This window comes from Chaetura pelagica, unplaced genomic scaffold, assembly GCF_000747805.2.
Source record: "Chaetura pelagica isolate M959 unplaced genomic scaffold, ChaPel_1.0 scaffold69, whole genome shotgun sequence".
Taxonomy (NCBI): domain Eukaryota; kingdom Metazoa; phylum Chordata; class Aves; order Apodiformes; family Apodidae; genus Chaetura; species Chaetura pelagica.
In genome coordinates this window covers 8,180,748-8,206,152 of record NW_009970724.1, presented here as the reverse complement: position 1 = coordinate 8,206,152, position 25,405 = coordinate 8,180,748, and the positions used below count along the sequence as shown (strand labels likewise).

The following is a 25,405-nucleotide window of genomic DNA, read 5'->3' as shown; positions in this document are numbered from 1 at the left end:
AAGTGATCAGTTAGGAGCATGTAGTACAGTTGAGCTGAATGTTTTTTTCAGGACCACCTAGTGGCCTCCTGATTAACAGTTTTGCAGTAACTCAGATACATTTTCAAACTCCCAACTATCTGTATTTCTAAGAATTTTACCTTGGTTAGTAACTTTCTCCTTTTAATGTGTGCAAGGGCAATTCTGACAGGATCCAAAGGCTGCTTGATCTATATCTCCTCAGAGGACAGACTGGTATGCAGAATTTCATGCTCCAGTTTGTGAGTGAGGGAGATAAAAGGAAATAAATTATGGTGTTGCTCGGAAAATCGAGTGGAAAAATTATCAAGGGTGGATGATCAAAATCCCTTTTGATCCCTGACATATCTTTATCTTATGGAGAGGAGAAGATGTTCTGGTCATTCTGTAGGTCCTAAATAATCAGCCCTTAGAGAGAAAGATCAAGGTAAGTTGTCCAGGATTACCACACTTGTAAACAGAAGGGCAAAAAACAATGCTTATCTCGAAAGTTTCACTCTGAGTTATTACATAAAATTCACCACTTTATGTTTAGTCCTATATGGGTCTACTTTCACAGGGTAGATAATTGTCTCAGTTCACTTTGTGCTTGGAGATAGTCAAAGTACCATATTTTAGATACGTGATGGATATCTTTATGGATGATTAATTTTCAGAAAGAGGAATTCTAGAGGATTTTAAAATGTCTCCAGTGCTTCACTTCAGTATACAAAAGCAATGCCACTATTCCTTTTAAAGTTCTTTATTAATTATTGAAAGTATAAATAAAAAGTGTAAGGGAAGATTGTTTCTGTAATGAGGGGTAGAAGGTAACATTTTGTTTAGATTAAGTAAAACAAAGTAATAATATATATGTAAATGGCAGTATATAAAAGACTTTGTATATTCATATTAGGATTTCAGAGTAACTGCTATACTGCTTCACTTATATAGATGCTTCATTTTCTGAATATGTGAGTGTTTTCTGTTCTTTAGAAGTGGATGTGGGAGGAAACTAAATGACACCCCCATGTCATTAAAAAACCTGTACATCCAGCATTTAGAATCCATTTGTATCTCTATTAAGTTGAAAGCCTTTCCAAGCCCAAATTTAGACAATGCATAAAAACATTACTAAACAATTAGGTAATGTTTCACAATGTTCTTTTTATTAGTTGCATCAGTTCCACGCACTTCAATTTTCCTAACTTCTTGCCCTCAGTACAAATCAGAATTGTCTTGAGGGGATTGGCAAACTGAGAGGGAAAGGTTAGTGCTAAGCTGCTTCAAATCCAGGACTGTGAATTATTAGGGTCTAAGTTCATAGACAAAAAATGAAAAAGACTTTCTAGGTCATCTAACTCATCTCCCAGCTTGCTGTGTTTCTTGAAACACTGAAAGCGGATGGACACAAAACCAAGTAAAGTGGGAACAGCTGAGGTAAAGTAATTGCACAAAATGTAAATGCAATGCTTTCCTGCCATGCTGTGTTTAGCTCCTGTTTGCAGTCTGTCCTTACGTCAGCCCTCGTGCAGTGCTTGTGTGTTTCTGTGCTGGGGGACTCTGCTGTTCATTGTGCTTCCTTTGGTATCGGTGTCCTTGTACAAATCTGTGGGTTGCACAGTGGAGAAAGAAGTGAAATTACAGACGGAAAATAAGCGTGTTGGTGGGCGAAGAGTGAGAGAGGTAAAATGCACAAATCAAACCTGTAAGGAGTTTCAAAAGCTTGGAGGGAGAACAACTGCCCACTAGTTTCTGAAATGGTCTCTCTCTATTCTGAGTCAGTTAGTAGGTGGCTCTGATCGCCTGGTTTCATACATCACGTGTGAAGGTGTTGGCAGGGCAGGCAAGTGAAGGAAGGATGTCTTATTTCTGCAAGCCGTTTGCTTGGATTTGTTTCATTGTGGTGGTGCAGGACTGAACATTTACAGGCTCAGCGTGGAGTGGAGAGGTATAAACAAGTCCTGGAAATGGTCAGGTGCCAGCTAGGACAGTAAAATTCTAAGATAATATTTGTTCAGCTGTCTCCTCATGACAAAAAAGAAAAGAGAAGCAGAGAGGGAGATCCAGCAATGTTGGGGTAGCATAATAATTCCAAGCAGTCAAAGATGTGTGGTAATACAAAAATGAGATAAATAATGTCCAGTTTTATGTCTGTTGAAAAATAAAATAGTATTTGATCAAAACTGGTAGTAACAAACTTAAATTAGAAACTGATGCTGCTTTTTGTTCTTCAGTGGCCTTTGCTGGTCATTGATAACTGTGCTGGTAATTGTGTCCTCAAACCAGACACTCTGCACCTAAAATTCCCTTTACCTTCAGTTGGGAAGCTGTGAGTGTTTAAAGGATGCAGAACTGGCTCATTAGAAGAAATGAGGAAGGGAGGTGGAGGTAAACTCTGCCATTCCATCAGGGCTCTACTATGACCTTTATTCATGTCTTTGTTCAGAAGCTCCATTTCTGAGGTCAGATAGAGAGCTCTGAGCTCTCTGACACTGGGTAGCAGGTCCATAGGCCCACTGTCTGAAAGTGATCTGGGCAAAGAGATCAGTGCAGTCAATCTTTTTACATTCTAGCATGGAAGAGAATTAAGATTTGTTCACAAGGAGCAAAAACAATCGAGATTAAAAAAAAAAAAAAAAAGCCACCTATATGATGGAGAAGATAATCAGGCATGGAAAGAAGTGTTTGTTGCAGAGCATTCAATGATACTGTCTGCATATAGAAAGGGCAATTAATTCCCCTTGCAGAAATCATTGAAAAGTGTGTCCTGTGCCTTTTCTGCTGTCTGTATGTTCAGCTTGTTCTGTAGTTTTTGATATGATTGTTACAGTGATATAGTGAAGTTGTGAATGTAAAAGTAAATATGTTTAGCGTTGTATGAATACATGTTTAAGATGCCAAGCACTTAAAAACAAAAGTGTAATACTAGTGAATATCTTCCAACTGTACTTCTAACAGCTAGAGGTGCCTGTTATATTCCTTTTACTTCCCTGTTTTGACAAGAAAATTTGGAGGTTTGCAAAACATTTACTGAAAATCAAAAGCTAACTGACTTTTTGACCCATCTGTATTCTATGGCCAACTCTGATCAGTTGTTACCACTAATTATTTAATAATTAAGAGGTCAGCAAGTGTATTTATGAGTATGCTGTATTCATGTATATGTGTAAAGCTTGTATTGTTAGGTGTCGTTATAGTCTTAATTTTAAAATTTTATTTATGTGCAGAAAATGTATTTTGTCTTTTGAGTAGTTTGGCCTTGCATAAATGTGCGTGCTCTCACTTACTGCTCTATTAAGCATTTAAGTCAGTCCTGTTTAACATACATAACATTTTGCAGGAGGCACACAACATTTCTAGTATGAAGCTTAATCAGAGAGGCCCAGACTGTCCTTAGTGCCAGCTGGCTTTAGAGCATTAGCTGATATCACCTCTATTTCATAAGCATGTTACATCTTGCTATTTTCAGTAATGCTCATTTGAATGAAGGTTAAATAATGCTCTAACCAAAGAAATGAAGGGGACATTTGAAAAATTAGTTGTCATCTTCAGTTCACCTCTCCTCTGAAGTAATTAAACTCAGTTTTGAACATGGCATTACACAAATGGCTGTAAATGTCTTTGTCTAGTTTAGGGATCAAGAGTTTCTGGCTACCTTGCTTTATTGTACTCCAGGCAGAGGCTGGGAGGAAGGGGGGCTTTTCTCCATGTGTGCAGCAGTTTTGTGCCTAAGGTAGCAGAATTTGCTTTACTTCCCAGGTGTCCTCAGTTTGCTGCTATTTAATAGAGTAAAATAGAGTAAAAAACACGTTCAATCAGTGTCAATATTCCATTTCAATGGAATCCTTCAATGGCAAATAATGAACCAAACTGTTCTTTGCTTGCAGACATCAAATAGTATTGGGTTTGGAAAGGAAACAGAACGATCCATGACTATGAGTAAATCAATAATACCTGATATTCCCTCATCACATGAGAGTCTGATCAAGTGGGCTTATGAGCATAACTATAGTCCAGTTACTTCCTACACAAAAGCCCCTGTTGCTAACAGATTTCATCTGCAACTTGAAGATACAGGTAAGCTTGAAGATGGAGTTTTAACTAGAAAAAACGTATTTTGTATTTCCAGGAATATGATTGTTGAGAGGTGCTTCCTCAGCTTGAAGCTTTGTTGTTGGGGGTTGCACTTTCACTGTTCCTCATCAAGAATGCTGGTGATAGCTATGAATGCTGTTTTTAAAAAAAAATAATAATTTAAAAAAATTGACTTTTTTATTTGAAAAGGCCTGGCAAATTATGTTATTTCCTGTTATGTTGGTGCAGTGAAATCTTTATAGTTTATCCAGCTCATAAGCTATTATCATGAAGTTTTAGAATGGTTTAGGTTGGAAGACAACTTAAAGATTATTTAGTTCTGCCCCCCTGCCATGGCGAGGGACACCTTCCACTAGACCAGATTGCTCAGCTGCTGTTACAGTTGCCCATGCCCAGTGTTCATTGGAATTGACTTCAGCAACGGGATATCTTGTTAGTTAATAATCCAGCTTTGATATCTACTTTTATTCCAAAAGTATGAGTATAGTGTTTCCTTGATTCAATTAAATAAATGTTTTAAGTTGTTTCGAGACAAAACTGGCTTTCCAGAAAAGTCTAAGTGAGTGTAACAAATACAAACATTTGAAAAAAGGTAGTTATTTGCCTGAAGTCATTGCTGATGTAAAGACATCTGCATCCATTGAAACTAGTGGAGTTGCATCTGCTTTTTTACTGGTTCTGAATTTCAACCACTAAAAATACTATTTAGCTGTTTTGATAGGCTTATATTCACGTGAGTTTTATCAATTTCATTCTCATGGGTTACAGATAATTATCTGTTTGGGCCAAATGTTGAGATTTCTGTGCTGAGCAGTAATGTATAAGCCAGGAGACAGTGTTCTCATTTACTTGGTATAAAGTTAACTCTTGTTTAAGTTAACTCTGTAGTTCCATAACAGTGAAGTGACTGAATTTGTGATGGGACAGGTAATCAGATAATTTCACCAAATGTTTTGCACTTAGGCCATTTCAGCAGCACTAGAATAGTGTATTTGTTGAATGTTATGTTTCTTTTACCTCTGTGCGTGCCTTTTGTATATAATAGGCCCACTTCTCAAAGCTTATTTTCCACTCTTATGGAGGCAGATTTCTAGCAGAGACTAAACATACATACCACCATTAGATGCCTCAGTAACAACTGAATCCTTAGTGGAGAAATTTTGGCTAGTTACCTTTGAAAAGGACAAAGATTCTGGTCTGGATTATGTCCTTCAAGAACTTCTTTCCTGAGCAATTTTTTGGGGAACAAAAATTGTAGCTGTTAATACTTTTAGGAAAAATGCTGAATAGCTAATACTTTTTTTTTTCCCCTCCCCTTCTTTTAGAAGAGATGAATGATGAAGAAGACCATTCGCTTCCTCCGGAGCTGACAGAATTGCTGGGTGCTAACCCACTACCTGTCCCAAAGAATCCTGCATTAAGTGATGGCCTGACTTTTCCTTTTCACATTAACAGAGGAAGACATGCCACAACGGGAGAAGGAATCTTCCCATCCAGTGATTCAGTGGATACATTAATAAATCATGACTTTGAGCATTCCCTCTCAAAACATAAAGAACCCGAAGAGGTTCAAGGCAGTGCTGATGTGGCCCTGTCAATAAAGTGTGATGGCAAAGTCATGACAGTAGCTGTAGAAAAAGATTCTCTGCAGGTTGGTGTGATCTCATGTTCTCAAATTTGGGCAGGCTTTTTGGACAGACCATTTTATTTGTGTGGTCACTGAAAAAAATAAACATTCTAGGATCTACAGCCATCGCCACCCAAGCCCCCAAAATAGTTTGATGAGGAATCTATACTGTAGATATTCCTTGTCATAACTCAGGATCATCTTTCTTCTTCCCAGCAATGGAGTAGTTTTGCAGAGGGATTTCTGATTAGAGCTTTGCAGGGTTGGTCATGTTAAAAAATTACTGTACTTAACTATCAGTCTGAGTTTTTAATCTTAAAAATAAAAAGAAGCTGCTTTTGATAGCTGTGTGAGACCTATGTAGGTCTGTCTTTCCCATCTACCACCCCACGGGTTGCTCATGTCCATTTGCGTTGTGAAAGAGTCTGATACAGACAGCATTTTTAGTTCATTTCAGACCAAACAGAGTCAGTATTATTAATCAGCAGATTAAGAATGAACCTGTTGTTTTCTTTGTTCCATGTTACATTTATTCCCTGCCTGTCATGTATAACAGAGCGTTGAGAGTGACCTTCCCTGGATGTCAGTACAATGAACTTCACTTCCTCCTATCAGCAGTCATGACCAGCATTCTGAGCTGCACTTGAAGCAAGAGCCTAACACAATTGTTTCAGAGACTTACAAAGTGCCTTTGTTTCAGGCTAGTGGCTACACAAGGACAGAACTCTCGCTGCTGGATCACTCTTGCAAAGCCAGGATGAATGGTACCCATTTCATTTTGGAGTCTTCACTGAACAAATGTGGGACTCGCACAGCGTATATCTTGAACAAGATCGTTTATTTTAACTCTGTGAGTATTTTACAAAGAGGAGCCATCTTCTGCACTGTGTGTTGAGTGATACAAGGAAGCCATTGTGGTTAGCTTTAGTCTTAGCAAAAAGGAAGCATCCTGATCTTTTCCTGTCTATCTCAAACCTAATTGCATCTACTGTCCTTGTATTCAAGCAAATAGAAGGCTGCACATTCAGTGTGCTTCAGTGGTCAGATTGTATTCCAAAGGAAAATGGAGGAGTTAGAGTTAAATAATTCTACAAAACCGCATGACTGCACTTTGGGGACCAGCTGTACCAGTCTCAGATGTTGTACCAGCTTTTCCTATGCAGATTTGATGTACATACATACATAAGCTGTTACATTATGTACCTGTAAGGAGGAGTAGGAATGAAGTATTGTGATTGTACAAAGCTATTACTACTTAATTCAAGTACTGAATTATGTTAGGTGACATTTTTTCTTCTGTGTGTGAAAAAGGCTTTCAAAATGTGAGGAAAGACATTATCTGTGCACACTTCTCTCTTATAATTTGATTTCGTATTTCATTTCAGTTGATGTATGTCATCAAGGGACTTTTCTTGAGTACTTGTATATGAGTGATGATGCTAAGGAGCCCACTTGAGTTCTGAGCAACAGCTTCCAGACTGGCTGAGCTTATGAGCTTCAGTACAGTTCGGCTAGTCTGGGTTGGAAAGTAGTGGCATGTTTCTTTTGCTGAGCCTTCCAGTACATAGAAGTAACCTTGGCTAATGATGGAAAGCCTGTGGTCCAACCCAAACACAGCTGAGGCAGTCTGATCTAACCTTGCCTGGTTAAAACAATTCTATACTGGCAAGTCTGTAGCACCTAATTTTATAAACAGTCCCAAAACAAGACTCTGGATAGAAACATCTCCTAGCTACTGGATAGCAGGAGTCTGGAGCTAAATGCTGTCATGGAATAATTTTTTCATAGAATCACTTAGGTTGGAAAAGACCTTCAAGGTTGAGTCTATTGATTGTCCCCATATTCTGTTATGGCCCAAACTAAACTTCTCTCCGTCATCCATCATGTGTTTTGATAGTCTTAGCTACTTTTAAAAACTCTAAACAATGTATGGTATCTTTCAGAATTTGGGAGCATTTCTCCTAAAAAGTAAATACCATGCAGGGGAGTGTCAAAAAGTGTATATGTTACTTCTTAGTAGTTGCTCTATGTCCGAGACAACAAAGATGAAGTCCTGGGAGGGAGGGGATTAGCTGAGGAGCTGCAGGGCATACAGAAGAAGCAGAGTGCAGAACATTGGAAAACAAAACCAGGAATTGTCAGGAAGAAATGGAGAAATGTGCAAAGGAGAAAAAAAAACACAAACACATGGGGGTGGGGGAGGAGTAATTCAGTAGAAACTCAGAGAAAAACAAAGGAAAACTTAGGAAAGGGACATCATGGGTTTTGGGTGTACATCTCTGAAAAAAAATATGCAAATGACAGAAAATCCTCTCATGACCCTAACACTTTCAGTGATTTTCCATGAATGCCTTAAGGAAAACTGTAAGTTGCAAAAAATAATTTTAGAAAACCATTTATTTTTCCTGTGTTGGTTATAGAAATACTAGAAATAGAATGGAAATGCAGGGGTGCTCATTCAGACACGAGCATCCAGATCTTTGCTGGCTCTGAATTGTAGGAAAAAACCTAAGGAGTGTTCTCTAAACATGACCAACATAGCTTTACATGCTCAGCACAAGGCTGTGTAAGACAGGCCTTCACCATCTGCTTGGCTGGTGCACTTCTTTGGCCCTTGCATTGTTCTGAAGTGAGAAGAAAATAATAACCATGAAGAGAGAGTGCTCAGTTATCACCTAATTGTATGCATTTGCAATACCTTTTGTGCAGATTGTCATTCAGCTGTCATCACCAGCTGAAAGCAGTGGCTTTGATGATGATGACATGGAATCAGGTGATAATGGATTTCCAGGGGATGCTGATGAGGGAGATGTTGCTTTCTCAAGCTGGCCTGAAATTGCGGTATGTTACTCTCTACTTTGCACCTGACAATAGAGAAACACCTACTGCAATAGGCACTTCACATAAATTATGTTAATTGTATAGCAATTAATTTGTCTTTTAACACATTTCTTCTCACTTCTATTTCCTGTGACCCTGTTGAAGATTTGCACTAAGTAGACAGACCATGGGTGGGCCTGCATTGTACACTCCAAATTTATTCTTATCCAGCTACTACTCCTGATTTATAATGTATGTGTATTTTTTTTTTTTAATTTCAGTTTAATTGCACACTGCAGCAGCCAGAGGATGACAGAGGCTTGTTATGGCCTCCTGAACCACACATCACCAATGTGACCTTCAACATGGAGCTTTACAAAACAGATCTGTTCCTTGCTCCCTCCCAAGGACTCTTCTCTGTTGCTGAGAATGGGCCAATATATGTAGAGGTAACAAACTGAAAAAAAAATAATAAAATAAAGCTTTCAAACTAACAGGGAAGCATTTTGCAAGGCTATTCAACTAGGCCAAATCTGTTCCTATCAGTTGAAAGGTCTCACTGTTGTTGCTTTAGGCAGACAGGTAGGTTCATTGGTGGCTGCAGAGAACAGAAACGGGGGTAAGAAGCAGGTCAATGTTTTGGATTAAAAGCAAAAGGATTTTTGCAAAATGGATGAATTTAGCTAAAGGGTAAATTGGTCATTCTTGCCAAATCTTTTCTGTGCAGAATCTGAAGTGGTCTCTGAGCTCTTGCTCTAAACTGGCATTTCCTGATGACACCTTCAGAGTTAATTTTGTTGAGTAATATGGCTGAACCTCATCTGAAAAATGCAGACATGCGATTAATAGTTACAGGTGTCTGTCCTGCATACGCTAGTGTTCTCAGGTTACAGTGTTAATACAGATGCTGATCTTTCTCCAATCCACTTACAAAAGCCAGTTGCGATCCTTTGAATTCTGTGACAAGAGATTAAGCAGCTTTAGATAAATAAGAATAGCAAAGTCAACAGCCAGGTACCCTCAACTTCAGGTGTGTTTTGGACCTGATGATATTTCCTTGTGTTGCTACATTGACTGCAAAATCTGGGGAATTTCAAATGAATACAGTCAGTATTTCTAAAGATAGACATGTTAACATAATTTTGCATTATTTAAATAATGGTAGGCATTAATAAATGAAACATTTGCAATGAAGCAGTATCATCAGTTTATAGCTGAGTAAATCAGGGAGTGGTAAGCTGTGAGCTCGTAAGACCAGGATAAGGACTATATTGACAGAAGCAGTGCTATGCCAGGTTTCTTGTGCCCAACTTAGTTCCTCTTTATGAGTCCATGTTGCATATTATAAACATAGTGGTCTATTTGACATTGATGCAGTTTTCTTTATTGATTCAGTGTATTGTGGCTCTTCCTCATTCTTTTACCCAGTGAAAAGCACTTAGGATAGTTGAAGCAAAAATAAAGTATGTCCCACTCAGTTAAGAATATATTTATGAAAGATACTTTTCTTTTTTATTTGTATAAAACCAGCTGCTTCCTTCAGTGCTCTGGGATGAATCCCCCTGGCTCTGAGCCCTCTGGATTTGTCTGGTTCTGGAGCTGTTTATTCAGACAGATGTTCTGATTTCTTCATCACCTGTTCTGGCAGAAGCCTTTTTTCTTATTTTTTTTTTCTGTTTATCCTTCTTGCACAGTGGAAAATCTGTATCAGTTTTGAACTTCTGAGACTGTTCTAAGCTGACAACTTTTTTGTTTTGTTTGTATTTCTGTTTTACTTTTGTTATTAACAATTTTTTAGTAAAAAATTGGTTAAATCATAATCTGTAAGAACTCTGTATCTCTGTTTGCTGTAAATGGTTTTTTGTATTTGAATATTTTAGCAATTTTTTCTTTATTCTCTACTGCACTTTTCCTATCATATTTTGTTCTTCCCTTCCTCCTGTAGTTCTCCTTGAGATATCATTCATCTTTTTATTTACTCAGTGGTGTTTCATGATACTGTAGTATGCCTGTCCTCCTTGCCATAATCTGTATAAACTAGCTTACACCATCAGCTTGTTTACCTCTCAGTATCTGTGGCATGGCTTTCATCAGTCTTTATTTCTGTTCTTAGAAGATAGTCTTTTTTGCTTAGATTCCTCAGCACATCTCTTCATCTGTAATGTGATTGCTGCTTACATAAGGGAGAGGAAAACTGAGAAAAGCCTTTATTTACTGCACAATGCATAGCATTAAAAAATTTCTTCATAGACTATAGGGAAATTTGTCAGGCTTTCTTAAATATACATGCAGTACATGAGGATTAAGTACACATTTAAGACACGTTTTTCTTCAAAGAAGGAAATTATTTCTTGTGAAACTGTTTTCATCAGGTAGTGTTAATGATTAGGCACAACACTTCTGTTGTTTATTAAAAGCAACATGCTTCATCTGTTACAAAATCCCATTTACATATTTTTTTTCTACTTATTCTGTAGCATTTGTTGTCTGCATTCCAGTCCAGCTGAACAATATGAGTGCCCTGGATATTTGCAGCCTTACTTTTTTTTCATAAAAGAGCATGAATTTCAGGCCTACAATGAACTAAAAGGAACATTTCATAAGAAATTAATGGCTTTTAAGGAGGCTCCCTGGCACCCTGAGTCTAGGAATGCTACCCACATGTTAGACCATGACCTCCTCTGTCTCCACATTCCAGTCCAGGCTGGGGATGGGTGCTCGTTGTGTCTTGTTGCCGTCTAGGAATGCTACCCACATGTTAGACCATGACCTCCTCTGTCTCCACATTCCAGTCCAGGCTGGGGATGGGTGCTTTTTTTTTTTTTTTCCCCTCTTTCTTTCTCATTTGAGTTCAAATAGATTTAAAGACATGGTATTAGCAACTGACTTCCATACAGCACTATTCTGTGTCTAGGGGAAGCAGTGCCATCTCAGGTGGCAGCAGCAGTCATTGATTTCGAATCTGATCTGGTCTGGGTTTTATATCTGCTGTCAGAAAGATAAGGGCTGGCTGTATCTGTGCATGGTTTTGCTATAAACAGCTGCTGGTTTTGAAACAACAGATTATCTCTCTCAGTTTGAGAGTCTACCCTTAACATCTAGCCTTCAAGATAGTTCAGATTGGAAGTGGCTCTGGAAAACTGCTTAAAAATTGTTGAAAATGTTAATGAAATGTGAACTAAAAATGTAATTTCTGAGATCTTGCCGTCTCCTTTCTTTTTAATGCAGGTGTCTGTGACTAAAGCTGACAGATCCTTGGGCTTTGCCATTCAAACATGCTTTGTTTCCCCGTTTTCAAATCCAGATAGAATGTCTGACTACACCATTATAGAAAACATTTGTCCTAAAGATGAATCTGTTAAATTCTACAGCATTGAGAAGGTGAACTTTCCAATACCACATGCACAGGACAAAAAAAGATTTAGCTTTGTGTTTAAACCAATGTTCAACATCTCACTGCTCTTTCTTCATTGCGAGTTGACTTTGTGTACAAATAAAGACACAGATACTCAAGGACTGCCAAAGGTTAGTAATTTATTGAAGTATGAACTTCTGATTTAGGTGAAAATAAGATTTTTGTTTTATTTGAACATCAAAGAGAATAAACAGTTTTTTCTATGGAATTGATGTAATGAGCATGATAGCTCTAGGCTCAAGATTTTAATAAGAGTTGTGATGCCCATGCATTTTGCAAAATATACAGCTTCTGTTTAAATCTCATTAGCTGGTTACGTGGGATAAATAGAAATGGCTTTTTATTTTGCAAGTTGTTCAGGTTTATCTTTGCTATCCATATTACAGCCATATCCAAAGCACAAACTTATGTTAGCTTTAATTCCCAAACACATGCATAATATCAGAAAATACTGCAATCTGATTGTTTCAAAAGAGAATTGCCAACTTTTATAACTAATGAAAATTGCTGTAAATTAGTTGTTAATGTGTTCTAAGAATTTGGAATTATTTTTACTTTGAGGTTTCTGCTAATCCCACTTAAACTGTATATTTTAAAGAATATTTGTCATTGTTGATCAGCACATGTTGGTGGCTACAGTTTTGGCTACCAGATTTTTTAAAAACATTTCTATTAAAATGAAATAAATACTACAGTTTAAATTAAATTGTTACACTTACATAAAGATTAGACGATCCTTAGTGAAGGTAAAGCTTGCATTGTGAATTATGGATAAGAATTACCTTCACTGGTACATTTTATGGGGGTTGTTTGGAGGTTCTTATCCCCTTTTTTGTTAAGTAATAGAGGATAAAACTGATAATGAGGCAACTGTGCAGCTGGCACAGCTGTCCTGGCAGATGGGTGACTCTCTGACCTCACAAACTGATTATTTTTTTTCATTGGTAGTGCATTCCTCCTGATGAAGCTTGCACCTCTCTCAATGTGGAAATGATCTTGGCCATGATGCACAACAAGAAAACCTTCACCAAGCCCCTTGTAATAACACATGAAGGAAAACCAGAAGGTATGAAAATGAGCCTGAGCTACTTAATTAAGCTGCATACATTATATTGTGTAGCATACAGCCACTTGAAATAAGGGAGTATTTCAAGTATGTGGCACTGGATAATCCATGTGGTGATACTACGTTTGTAAGATGTAATTTGTTTAGACATTTCCCTGGCAGCAATCATGGCAGTTCATTGCTGTGTTTTAACTGTCTTTATTGATCTCTGGATAGGTGGTTTTGCCAGGCGTTAAGAAAAGAATACATAATATGGGTTTCAGAAGTATGAGTATAGCAGTAGGGCTTCCAGCAAGTTCTTGTTGCCTGGAGATCAAAGGCAGTGCTCTGCTTCCTGCTGTATTATTTCTTTGTTGTGCTTGTAAATGTATATTTAGGAACAACAACAATGAAATTACAAAGTATTATGGATGCTAAAGCCTGATAAGTTGATAAAGCAAAGGGGTGGCCAGCAGAGAGAGACTCATTAGGCTAACTGTTAAGAGCAGAAGATGAGATGCACAAGTGTATTTTAGCTCCACTTTGGTGGGACTTATTTGATTATATAATTCTTATGGAAAAAAAACCCAGGATGTGGCCAGTAACTGGTTGAAGTAGTCAGGCTGAAGAGCATTGAGATAATATCTTTTTATTAAGGGAGTGGAACATCTCCCTTATGAGCAAAGGCTGAGGGAGCTGGGTCTCTTTAGCTTGGAGAAAAGGAGACTGAGGGGTGACCTCATTAATGTTTACAAATATGTAAGGGGTGAGTGTCAGGGAGATGGAGTTAGGCTTTCCTCAGTGATGACCAGTGATAGGACAAGGGGTAATGGGTGTAAATTGGAGCATAGGAGGTTCAAGGTGAATATCCGAAAACTTTTTTTTTACTGTAAGAGTGACAGAGCACTGGAACAGGCTGCCCAGGGAGGTTGTGGAGTCTCCCTCACTGGAGACATTCAAAACCCACCTGGATGCGTTCCTGTGTGATGTACTCTAGGTGACCCTGCTCTGGCAGGGGGGTTGGACTAGATGATCTTTCGAGGTCCCTTCCAGCCCCTAAGATTCTATGATTCTATGATGCTAAACAGCGTCATGACATGGTACTCTAGCTTAAGAATATGACCTGTGAATGATGGGAAATAAGAACTGTTTTCACAATTTAATTTGAAAGTTTTTCTTAATTAATCCCTCTGACAACAGCATCAGTCACGTTTTGATGCATTTGTAGAAGTAAATACATGTGCATTATCTTTTCTTTTTGTATTAGCATGTCAGTTTCATCAGAAGCTTTTGTGGCTTCACATGTACATCAGAATCTTTCAGTTGTGTCCAATGCCTGTTGGACTTTAGGAATGCTTTTTGGGGAGTGTCAAAAGGATGAGGATCAGAAGTCCTTTAACCTCCATTGTGCAGTGTGTGCTTTTTTTAGTCTTTGAACAATTTAAAGTGCCATGCAGCATTGCTAGGGGACATGAGCAAGAACTGTTCCTATTTAACTCTGCAAGTTAGCTCATGTTTAGTTTGGGTTTGGGTTGTTTGGTTTTTTTTTAACAAATTTGCTAATACAGATGAAATCCACTAGGAATTAAAGGCAAGTATTTGATCTGTCAGCGGTACAATTAAAACTGTGCTTTGGGCCTGATTCTGTGCTCTTTCTGCAAAGCTCTCTTTTTTTTTTGTCAGTGGTTATTCTATTGGGAATGAGTAAATCCTGCAAATGAAGTTCAGCTTTCAGTAAACAGACTCGTACTCTGAGCTCTCTTGCCCTTCCAATGAGTGGAGCATTGTGCACAGCTCCCGTCTTCAGCTCCGCTCAGAATGTTGTCTTTGTCAGAGGCACAACGTCTTAGTGTGCAAAGACAAGCTACATTTATAAAGATGAGTTACAAGACAACAGTGTGATAGAGTATTTTGTTGTATTGTGGGTGATTTAGTCTAATTGTGGGATGCGTGATGGAAATCTCGCCAGCATATCGCAGCTTTCAGACATCATAAAGGGGCACATCTAACAACGTAGCTTTGTTGCTGTGCAGTTGTTCTGCAGTGAATCAAGTGACCCCTTTCTAAAAGCCAAATGCCATTGTTGGCCACTACGTGAACCTGAGGTTTGGAGAAGAAATTATATCCCATTACTGAACAGGAGAGATGACATCTCAGAGGTGGTGTTCTTCACTTTCTTTCATGTGCACAGGCGAGCATTCATTGCTGTGCATGCTCTTATATGAGTTACTGCCATTGGGTCTGCTCTCCCAGCCAAATGGAGAAGTCATTCACTTGACATTTTAAAACTCAGGACAAACGACTCATTGTAAAAGTGCCATCTATTTTTTCTTCAAACATAAGCTTATGACTGTCATTGACTGTAATAGAAATCACAACTATGTATCAAAATGAGAACAACTTCCTCCTCTCCTAATTTTGTTAGTTATTTACAAGCTCAGTTGCTTATATTATGGCAGTAGATCCCTGTGGAACTAAAACCTCCTCGCTTCATGTCACTTTTTTTTCCTTTGCATTCTGGCGTTTTACACACACACTTCAATGAAAGGCATATAGCTAGCAATTTAAATGCTAGGAAATATGTTTTCTTTGGATGAAATAATCTACCATTGTCATTGCTCAGTTTTTTGCTAAGTGTAGAAACTTTAGATTATTCTCTCTACAGCAAAAAGTGGTCATAGAAAGGAGGTCAAGAAAGCAACTGTCAAGTGCCTCTATCTTACGAAGGTATAGAGAATCATGATCATTCCTAAAGGCTGGCTGATGATACCTTTGAATTAAAAGCTTTTCCTGGATCCTCAGAGATTCCTACTGCTTCTGTGTTTCTCTGAACAACCCTCATTAAAATACATGTAAGAACTGAATCACTGGAGAGAACTGATAATGGGCTGCACAGCTTATTATTAATTAGCAGACTTTATATTCTCTGTAGAGAGGCCAATGACACAATGAGCATGGAAAATTCATTCTCAGCTCAGAAAGCATTTCCTTGGCACTTGGGATATGCTAGTGGAGTGTTTGGACAATCTGATAGTGCCCTTACCCATGTTTGTACTGTTCAATGCTCCTTGGTTGCAGTCCAGCCCTCCTCACAAATACTACATTCAGTTACACTTCTGCTGTTACATGCACTTGATGACTTCCCAGCTTATTTGTGCAGGCACAATCCCCCAGCCCCCATCCCATTCCCCAAAATCACCTGTTTCCTACCATCCTGCCAAGAGTGATCTAAAAGAGATACTCATGTTAGAAGAAGTGACAGTAATACAGTTTAAGAATAAGATGTTTTTTGGATACTGTAGGTACGTGTGTCTCACAGCCTAAGGATCTTACAGGATGTTGTGGGCAGTTTAGTGCTGCCATTGGAGTTTTAGGGTTAGAAGTATAGTCTTGGTTTAAGAATACTTCAAATATATTTATTTTCAGTATTTTTGAGCCACTGTGTTTACATAGCAATTAAACTTAAATTTTTCAGTTGCTAAAGATACAAAAACATATATTGAGACACTGCCTTATCAAATCCTTTTACAGCTGTTATACTGAACACACTCAGATATGCCAGAATTTAAATGTGGTCTGTAGGTAACTGGGCAATCCAGAAGCAAACTGCTGCTAACTAAATGGGTCCTCAGGTCTGAAGCCAGAATATCTAGTTCTTCTACATGAGGTACCATTCTTGAAGAAAGACAAGAAGCAAGTTAAGCAACAGAAGGGAAAATTCTTCACTTTTTTAACATGTTTACTTATCTCTTTCTATTATATGCTGATAATGATGATATTTGATATTGTTGCCAAGAATAATAGCTTTGATATAATAGTTATGATCCTCTATTTCCCATATATAATTAAGAAACAAAACAAAACAAAAAAACTCACCCAACTTCCAAGACAAGAATACCAAGTAGGACTCAGGAAAATGTGTGAATCAACACATACTTATGCAGTTTGGACAAAACAGCGTTTATCATACCTTAATATTTTAATTTAGATATGATAGCCAGTGTTTGATATAACTTTAGTGTGTGTGATTTTGCATGCTGGTATCTCATGTTTGTGATGAACAAGTAGTTAGATCAACATAATCACCTTAAAACAGCCTGTGCAATCTGTGCTTTTTAAGAGCTCCACGTAGGGATAACCAGAGGTAAACCTGATGGTTTGAGACTGGGTGGGAAAGGTTGCAGTGTAGTTGTCAGCAAAATATATGCTACACTAACTATGCTGTACATATGTTCTTCCAAGGAATGATCAATATCTGAATAGAACTTTTCTGAGCTGAGCAAGATTTTTTTAATTCAAGCATGTTTTTTCTGAAGTTCCTGGATTTAAAAAACTACAATTGATGTCTTCCTGTCAAATAAGATCCTGAAAGTTGTTTGCATAGTTTATAGGCTTTATGTGGAACTCTGTCTAATTAATGTTCTGTGGGTTTTGTCTTTTTTTTTTTTTTAAAACCAGATCCTTCCCTTCCAAAGCCAAATGTGAGACAGCCACGTATGTATCTCTTAAACCCATTCCTTTTAAGACTTTTAAATGTTTGTCTAGGAAGTATTAAATGAATGAAGAAAATTTTCTTCAAGTTTTTTGAGTGTGTACTAGAACAGAATTCTGACTGTATTGCTGATTGAGAGATTCCCATCAGCATTTAGAGAGAAGGACTGTGACCTTTTGTGTATGTGAAAACAAAATTTAGGAAAACACCAGTGAGAGTCTCAGCCTTAGCAATTAATTTGCTGGTGTGTGTGTGTTGTTGCCCTCTTCTCTGCTGAGGCCACAGCTTCCCACTGGCAGAGTTTCGGCAGCAATGCCACCCTAGGGAGCTCTTGTGTCCTATTCCAAGCCTCACTCTTACCCTGTGTTGCAGCTGTAGCCACATCCCTAGTTGCTCTGGTGTCAGCACCTGTAGATGAGGTCACTGACTAATACAGATTACTTTGTTTTTTTCTGTTGTCTTCGTATAGTGAATTAACTCGGGTTATTACTGACCCAGGATGGGAAGAAAATGAGAGAATCACCGCTAAAAGACAGTTACAGACAGAAGGGTGAAGGTGATTTGTAGCCCAAACCAAGAAATAATGGAAAAAAGGGAAGATTAGAAAAGGAATCGCAGAGTTGTTTTTTTTCCTCTGCTCTGTCCCTGGTTCTTTGGGACTAAATTTGCTCAAAATAGCAATGAGAGATCATGCTTCTGCCACTTCAGCCTCTCGATGGCTTTCTCCTCTCCAACAAGCTTTCTCCTAAGAGGACAGGATACTGGCTAGTGCCTTGTGGGGAAAGAAAAAAGAAAAAGAAAAAAAAAAAACAAAAAGAAAAAAAAAAACAACCAGGAGAAGGCTTTTCTAATTGCATCTAAAATGCAATGGATGTGGCCAAAGGAATCAGAGATAGTCTCATAGAAGAAATGAGAAAAAAAACCTTCTAAGCCACTGTCTGTCAGGTGTTGCAGATGCAAATCTAGTTACAGGCACCCAGAAATGGGTCCTGAAGGCCCTTGCCAACAGGAACTGCTGGAGAAGACATTTGTCAGAAGGGCAATGGCCCTGAGGATCTGAGGAGCTTTTGGGCTGGGGGATGTTTGTAGGGACATCTGCTGGATGCAGGAACATGCAAAGTGAGGGTATTGGTTCTGTTTTCAGAACTTAAATTCCACTGAAAGATACTACCAAGAAGATTCAGTCAGCTCATTTCCTGGCCAGCTTAGTCAGTAATATGTTATTCACTGGCCTAAGCCATTTTGGGCACTGGAAGACATTAAAAATACTGAAACTATAAATCAGTTTTGTAAGAATACATTTTCGCAAGTGATTGCTTTTTCTAAGTATTTCTAATCACCAAAAAAAGAAAAAAAAAACAAAAGCCGGAAATTTCTCTGTTTGGATTATTATCACTGGGGCACAAGACACCCAGGAGCCAGATGCTGTTACCCTTGAAATGGTAATGCAAAAGGGCCTCTCCCCTAGAAAGTGATTTGCATGCATGTGTGTGCATTTCTATTTTTGTGTTCTGGAATTAATTTCAGTTATTGAAGACATTGCCAAATGTGAAAAACAATTGTTTCTATTTATGTTTTGCTGACCTTTTGCTGGCATCTCTTCCCTCTTTAACAGCAGTTCCGTTCTCCACCTAGAACTTGCAGGAGATGTAGGGGAAAGTTAGGGCATGTTGGATGTTAGGGCATTTGAATGAAAAGTGTCTTTTGCCAAAAATCTCAGCCTTTTAAAAACACATTTTTTTAAGGTAAATTGATAGAAAGTAAGTTATTAGCAGCCAACAGAAAATGCCTAATTTTTTGCAGTGTTTTCCAGATTTGGGTGTGCTGAGCTGTGGCTTTGCTTTGTGATGTGGAACAGTTGGTTGGCCTCAAGCCAGTCTCTGAAAGCATCACTTTTATTTCCTTGATGCAAATCTGCTAGTCTGTTCCTTTGAAAATGCTTTAAATGGTGGTTAATTCTCTATGAATATTAAAAAGAAAAACTTTCCTGTGAAAGTCTAAGTGTGAATTTTTGTGAAACTGTATTTGCCACTGCAAATAAAAAGTCCTTTTTACATATGTTTCCTTTGGTAGCTGTGCTGTATGGGCTGGACACGCTGACTGTGGTGGGCATTGCCTTTGCTGCGTTTGTCATTGGAGCCCTGCTGACAGGAGCCCTCTGGTTCATCTACTCTCACACAGGTAAGTACGAGGGCTCTGACAGACCTCAGGAAATGTGGTCTGAACTCTTGCAAGGTGGGAGGAAAGGGGAGGGGGCCAGCAATGGCCATCCCGGACTCTTTTTTTTCCTCTCTGTTCTTACTGGGGCGTTTTCCAGCAGCTCCTCCCATGGGCCAGTTGGTGCGTATCAGCAGTGACACGCCCTTCCCTAAAGGGAGGTGTTACATGTTATGAACATGATTTAAAATTTGCCAAAATAATTTTAAACGCCGATCTTGAAAACTCACCCAGGACATGCGTGAAACTGAGTATTCCTGGCTTATGCATTATCATTATTAGCATCTCTGTATTTCAAATTTAGTGAACATTTCCCTTAATGGATCCATAATCCTTTTTTTAAAAAAAATTGTGGTTACTAAATTAGGTTGATGTGACTGGGAATGTGATGGAATCAGTACAAAAAGTGGGCTGAATAACTAAATGAATGCTTTATTTATGCAGACATATTCTAAATGTAACTAGACTTGAAAATTTTTCTTGAGCCTTGGTTACATGGAATTTTTGTCTCAAGTATTAATTCTTCCATTTCTCGACTGTTACATTAATTGGTAGAATTAATATGAAATATTGCTTAATTTTGTTGAATCAAATAACCAGAAATGTGGTTGAATTGGTGCAGCCTTTGCATAGATAGTTTTTCAGTATCTCCTCAGTTTTCATCTTAAACTAAGGAGAAATACAGTACTGTATTGGAAGAAGAGGGAGTTTTGGGAGCTTTCTGTTGCATGTAATCTGCAAAGTGGTACAGGCAAAGACTGGACACTGACAGGGCCCTGATTTGCAGCATCTGACCTTGGCTGCTTGTGGATTTTGGGGTATCTTGGGATCCTTGCAGCATGATGGACTCCCAACTACTTCCACTTTTGACTTTGCAAAACCTTGCCAAGATCTCTGGGAGGTGGGGAGAATGTGAGGCTAATTACACCAAACCTCTGGAGCACTGGAATTCCCCTGTAGCCCACTGCAGGGTTTTTACAGCATCTAAAACCTCATGGAGGCTGTTTAGGAGTGAGAACCCAACCCTGATGGGTCAGAGCTTCTGTAAATATTATGACCCAGGAGCTTACATTAATTTGGAAAAATAAAAAAGTGGGTGTTTTTCCAGTTGGCATTACAACAGTTTTGTATAAGCAATTTAATACTTCTCAATGCATCAGCTGTGTATGAAGCTTGTTTGGAATTGAGGCAAATGTGGAAAATGTAAAGGTTGTAATAAAATATATAAATAGTATAATTCTGCCTCATATACTACTGAAACATTGTATAAGAAAAGTAAATGCAATTTCAATGAGTAAATGTATATGTTAAGGTGATTTCCAAATAAGCAGTGTTTATTAACAAAAACGTAAAACAACTGTTAAATTAATATCATTGGTACATAACTTGTGGAAGTTCAATCTCGGTTCATATACAGAACTATCTATAGATGTGTGTCAGTAGCCATGAGCACTGGGAAGCCAACATGCTAAATCCTTCAGCAACAGTAGGACTTGGACCAATCCCATTAAAAGAGCTGTATTAACAGAGTACATTGGTTGTAGTGACCATGTGCAAGTAGTGAAGAGAGCTCTGGCTTTGTATTTGAGAGATGAAAATAAGTGGAGAAGACCACCAGACAACAAGGAAGGGGACATTGTAACTCACCAGATCAGAGAACCATAGAAATTATAAAAAAAAAAATCTAGGAAGTTATCTGGTTTGGATTTTCAGAGGCTTGTGAATGTGAATCTGTGTTCTTGTGCTCATATATATGCACATACACAGATAGATTATATATATATTTACACATAAAGCACAATGTGCAGCAGAGTGCAGTGAAGGCTCTGCCAGAGGATGACTGCAGTAGCAGGCAAGATAATCCAGCTGCAGTGGAAACATTTTAGAGCTGGCTGCAGACTTTTGTTTAAAAAGGTGGGGGAAAAGTTAATCTAAAATTCACCTACAGAATGACTGTCTCTTGCCATTAGAGAATTCATACATTTCTGAATTATGCTCTGAAATGTCATCTCCTGTTGTAAGTAGCACTGGGTTTCTAACACAGGATTTAGACCAAAGGCTAGAAAATATGAGTTCATTCTAAAACTTGATTTGGTGATACTCAGAGCATGGACAAAAGCTGCTTGCGGGTGGATAGTGGCAGCTTGGGATGTGTGAAGTAAGGTATTTCTGCTGCTATAGTTCTATATGCAGTACAGCAAAGGCCACCCTTTTGCCAGTAGTAGGAAGTTCTGCTAATATAATTTTATCAGTGTGTTTCTACTGAGACTCATTCTAGGATGGAGAAAGCTTTACAAGATTGAACTCTTTTGTTCATCTGACAAGCTGTTAACATTAAAACCTCAAACAAGTGACAGCAGAAAAAAAATACAAAGTAAGTAGAATTTAATTTCCAAATATTGAACAAGGATTGTTGTGTTGGTTTTTTTCACGTAGGACTTTTGCTGATTCCAGTAATGAAAAAAATGGAGATTTCTGCCAAAGCATAGTAATTGTGCTTTAAAACATTCTAGATTTTCTGAAGCAATTCAGCATTGAGTACAGATGTCCCAAGCTATGCAGGTAGTAGGGGAAGAGAGGAGGGAAGCTAAGATTATGCAACAGAGGAGGAATTTTCACCAACTCGGCTGCAAAAGGACTCTGTACTTTTGATCCTTTTTCCAGTCAGTGAAGGATGTGTAGGTGGCTGACTGCTTAGCACAGTGGTGTCAGTTGTGCCCAGAGAGAACACAAGAACAAAGGGAAAGTAGCAGAGATTTCCTCAAATTAACCCAATTTACCTGGGAGTATGAAGAAGCAAAAATCTTGTGGTGTATATGGGATGCAGAAAACCTTCAAAATTTAACCATGTAAATAGCTGCCAATGTAATATCTGCCTTAGTAGGAATAATTGACTATATTTAGGAAAGGGCACACAAAAGTCTGATTAGTAAATGAGGCTGCTAAATCAAGGAAAGTGAATGCTGTTTTACAGAGACTATCAGTTGCTTCATTCTCTTAGAAAATGTGCTCTCTTTCTCCAGGCAGTGTTGCAAGTTAGCAGGATAAAATGTTCCAAAATCTGAGAAGTTAAAAGTGTCTTTCCTCCCCCACTTCTGCCTTTTTTATGGGATCTGATTTAAAATAAACTGACATAGCAACCAATTATATTTGGCAAATGGAGATAGAAAAGCAAACATTCAGACTTCCTGGACAGGGAGTACAACTGGCAGCTTTCCTAAGTGTGAATAACAAAGTGCATGTTGTTGAATTCAGATGGGTAAAAGCTTGTTTACTGTCAATAGATGAGACATGTCCATTTGGAGCAGTTCTGGTTCAGTAACATGAGATACATGAAGCTGTTTACATGAAAAGGACAGATGGAGAAATGCCTCTTCAGTGATAATTTACATTTCTTTACAACCTTTTAATGAATGTTCTTCAAAAAAAACCCCTTTGCTGCAGATTAGCTAAGTGTTGAGGAAATAAAATGTAGGAAAAATCACCCGGTCCAAATGTAGCTGCTCTGCTGCATTCAAAATGTCACTGTGATTTGGATTTTTTTTTCTTCTAGGACGTTTAGAATTTGTTATTGTTCCACGGGAGATTGTGGTGTATCAGCAGTGTTGATCATGCTCAAGAAATGAGGTGCTGCAGAGGCAACTGAGTTACAGCAGAGGGAAGGGGCTCCCAGCCCAAACTGAAGGGAAGGGGCTCCCAGCCCAAACTGAAGGGAAGGGGCTCCCAGCCCAAACTAAAGGGAAGGTGCCTCCTAAGACGCTCTCCAGAGAGGCCAGAGGAGCAGCACAAGTTGTTGGGCTCGCATGGGGACTCCGGCTCCGCCGCTGTCACTGTGCCATGAAATAAAAACATGTTTAGCTTCTAAGTGGATTTATGGCTAAACGCACGCAGACTGCATTTCCACGCCGTGCTGAGGCAGAGCTGTGTGCGGCCGTGTGGTCTGTGAGATGGTGAGGGCCGAGCTGCCAGGAGCGCAGGTGGGGCTGGGGGCCTGGCCGGGGGAGCCGCGGGCCGGGCTGGGGGCTCGCAGGCCTGCTGTGCTCTGGTGGCTGTGTGTGCTTGTTTGTTCCAATGAAAGGGAGTTTGTTTATCACTGCCTTTATAAACATACCCTGTACTACAAAAGGAAGGAATAGTTGCACATAAACAACTGGAGAAGGGAGCAGGTCGGGAGAGGAAGACATCCAAACAAGGCTTGTGAAAGCTTTTACAGCACGATGACACAGGCACTGATTTTATACAGTTCGTTCTGTTGGGTCGGAAAGCAGTTTCCAGTGCAAGTTAGAGGTGAAACTTGGTTTATTTGGAGATGACTGGGCCTAGATTCTGACCTTCTCCATCTGAGCAGAAATCTGCTGCTCATGGACAAGTTTTCTTGCACTGGGAAAAACAGAAGAAATACCTGGTCACAAGAGTAAATGCTGATCTGAATACGGAATTCATGATTGACATCCTCACCCTGTTTTTAAACATTCAATTGCCTCCTGGGCAATATGGTTTAGTTTGTTGTTTTTCTGTCCTGTCCTTTCTTTCCTCCCCATTCCTAAACCAGTGGGGTGTAAGGCAGGAGCTGTGCACTGTGGGGCCTTACGTGCACTCACAGCTGTGGCTGCAGCATGAGCTAGCAGTGAACCTGCTGGTTTCCATTACAAAGAGCACTTGCAACCTCTGCTGTGAAAAATCCTCAGACCTTTCTTGTTCATAGCAGACCTCAGAATACTGAGCAGCCTGCAACATTTTCTGGCCTGAGACACACAGTGTTAAAGGCACACTTCCTCTGTGGCTGCATTCCCAAGGAGCTGAGGGCTCTGGCAGCTGGGCAGCAGCACACAGGGCATGGGGATGTGCCAGTGCAGTTCCCGTGGGAGGAAGCTGTTTCATCCTGGCTCTGTAACCCTCTGGATGCAGGCTGCACCTCCAGCCTTCAAACTGAAGCCTGCATTTCATTGGCCTTTTTCCATGAAACAGCAAAGCTGTAAAGTGGTCCAAGTAATTTAATGGGACATGTGAGTGACAGCTGACAAAAGAAGATTGGACAGTGTCTACCTTGGTTTACATCGGCTGCTTTTAAAATGCTTAAGGAATTTTCCCCATGTGCTTAGCAGTGCCAAGGTGCCAAAGTCTAGCAACACATTCAGCAGTACTCTGAGGTCTGTCACCCAAGAACTGCATGGAAATACAGACCACCCGATGAACAAGACCAGGAAGGAATGGATTATTGTTTTCTGTTACAACTAACATTTTCAATTTCTCTTCTCCCACCTTCCTTTTTCTCTCCTCTTAACCTCAGGGGAAACAGCAGGAAGACAGCAGGTCCCTACATCCCCACCAGCCTCAGAGAACAGCAGCGCAGCACACAGCATCGGCAGCACGCAGAGCACCCCGTGTTCCAGCAGCAGTGCAACTTAACTCTGGGGCAACACCCTTGAGGAGCAACACAGGAGTGCAGAGGTTCAAAGGACTCTGTGTGGACATGAGTGTTTTAAAGAAAAAAGGATTGGTTTGGTTGCTTTTGAAAAAAAATGCAGGATTTTGCTACAGAAAAAAGACATTTTCTTTTGGGAAAGCCACTGTGTGTGAGTGTGCAGCCTGTTGGATCTTCTATAGCAAGTTATGCTACATGTGACAAAGCTACTAATTTTACAGTACTGCAAACCTGTTGTAGGGGTCCATGGGCCCTCAATGTGAAATTTA

At 39.2% G+C, this 25,405-nt stretch overlaps 1 protein-coding gene across 1 annotated transcript in view; it reads left to right on the top strand.

Moving 5' to 3' along the window:
• Window positions 1-25,120, top strand: part of TGFBR3 (transforming growth factor, beta receptor III) — a 109,367-nt gene extending 84,247 nt beyond the window's left edge. Inside the window, exons 8-17 of the mRNA XM_010006749.1 lie at window positions 3,888-4,077; window positions 5,421-5,746; window positions 6,423-6,572; window positions 8,432-8,563; window positions 8,824-8,991; window positions 11,771-12,067; window positions 12,906-13,023; window positions 17,461-17,496; window positions 19,568-19,675; window positions 25,002-25,120. Of these exons, the coding sequence (XP_010005051.1) occupies window positions 3,888-4,077; window positions 5,421-5,746; window positions 6,423-6,572; window positions 8,432-8,563; window positions 8,824-8,991; window positions 11,771-12,067; window positions 12,906-13,023; window positions 17,461-17,496; window positions 19,568-19,675; window positions 25,002-25,120 (1,644 nt within the window). The remainder of the gene's footprint in view (window positions 1-3,887; window positions 4,078-5,420; window positions 5,747-6,422; window positions 6,573-8,431; window positions 8,564-8,823; window positions 8,992-11,770; window positions 12,068-12,905; window positions 13,024-17,460; window positions 17,497-19,567; window positions 19,676-25,001) is intronic.
• The last annotated feature ends 285 nt before the right edge of the window (window positions 25,121-25,405 follow it).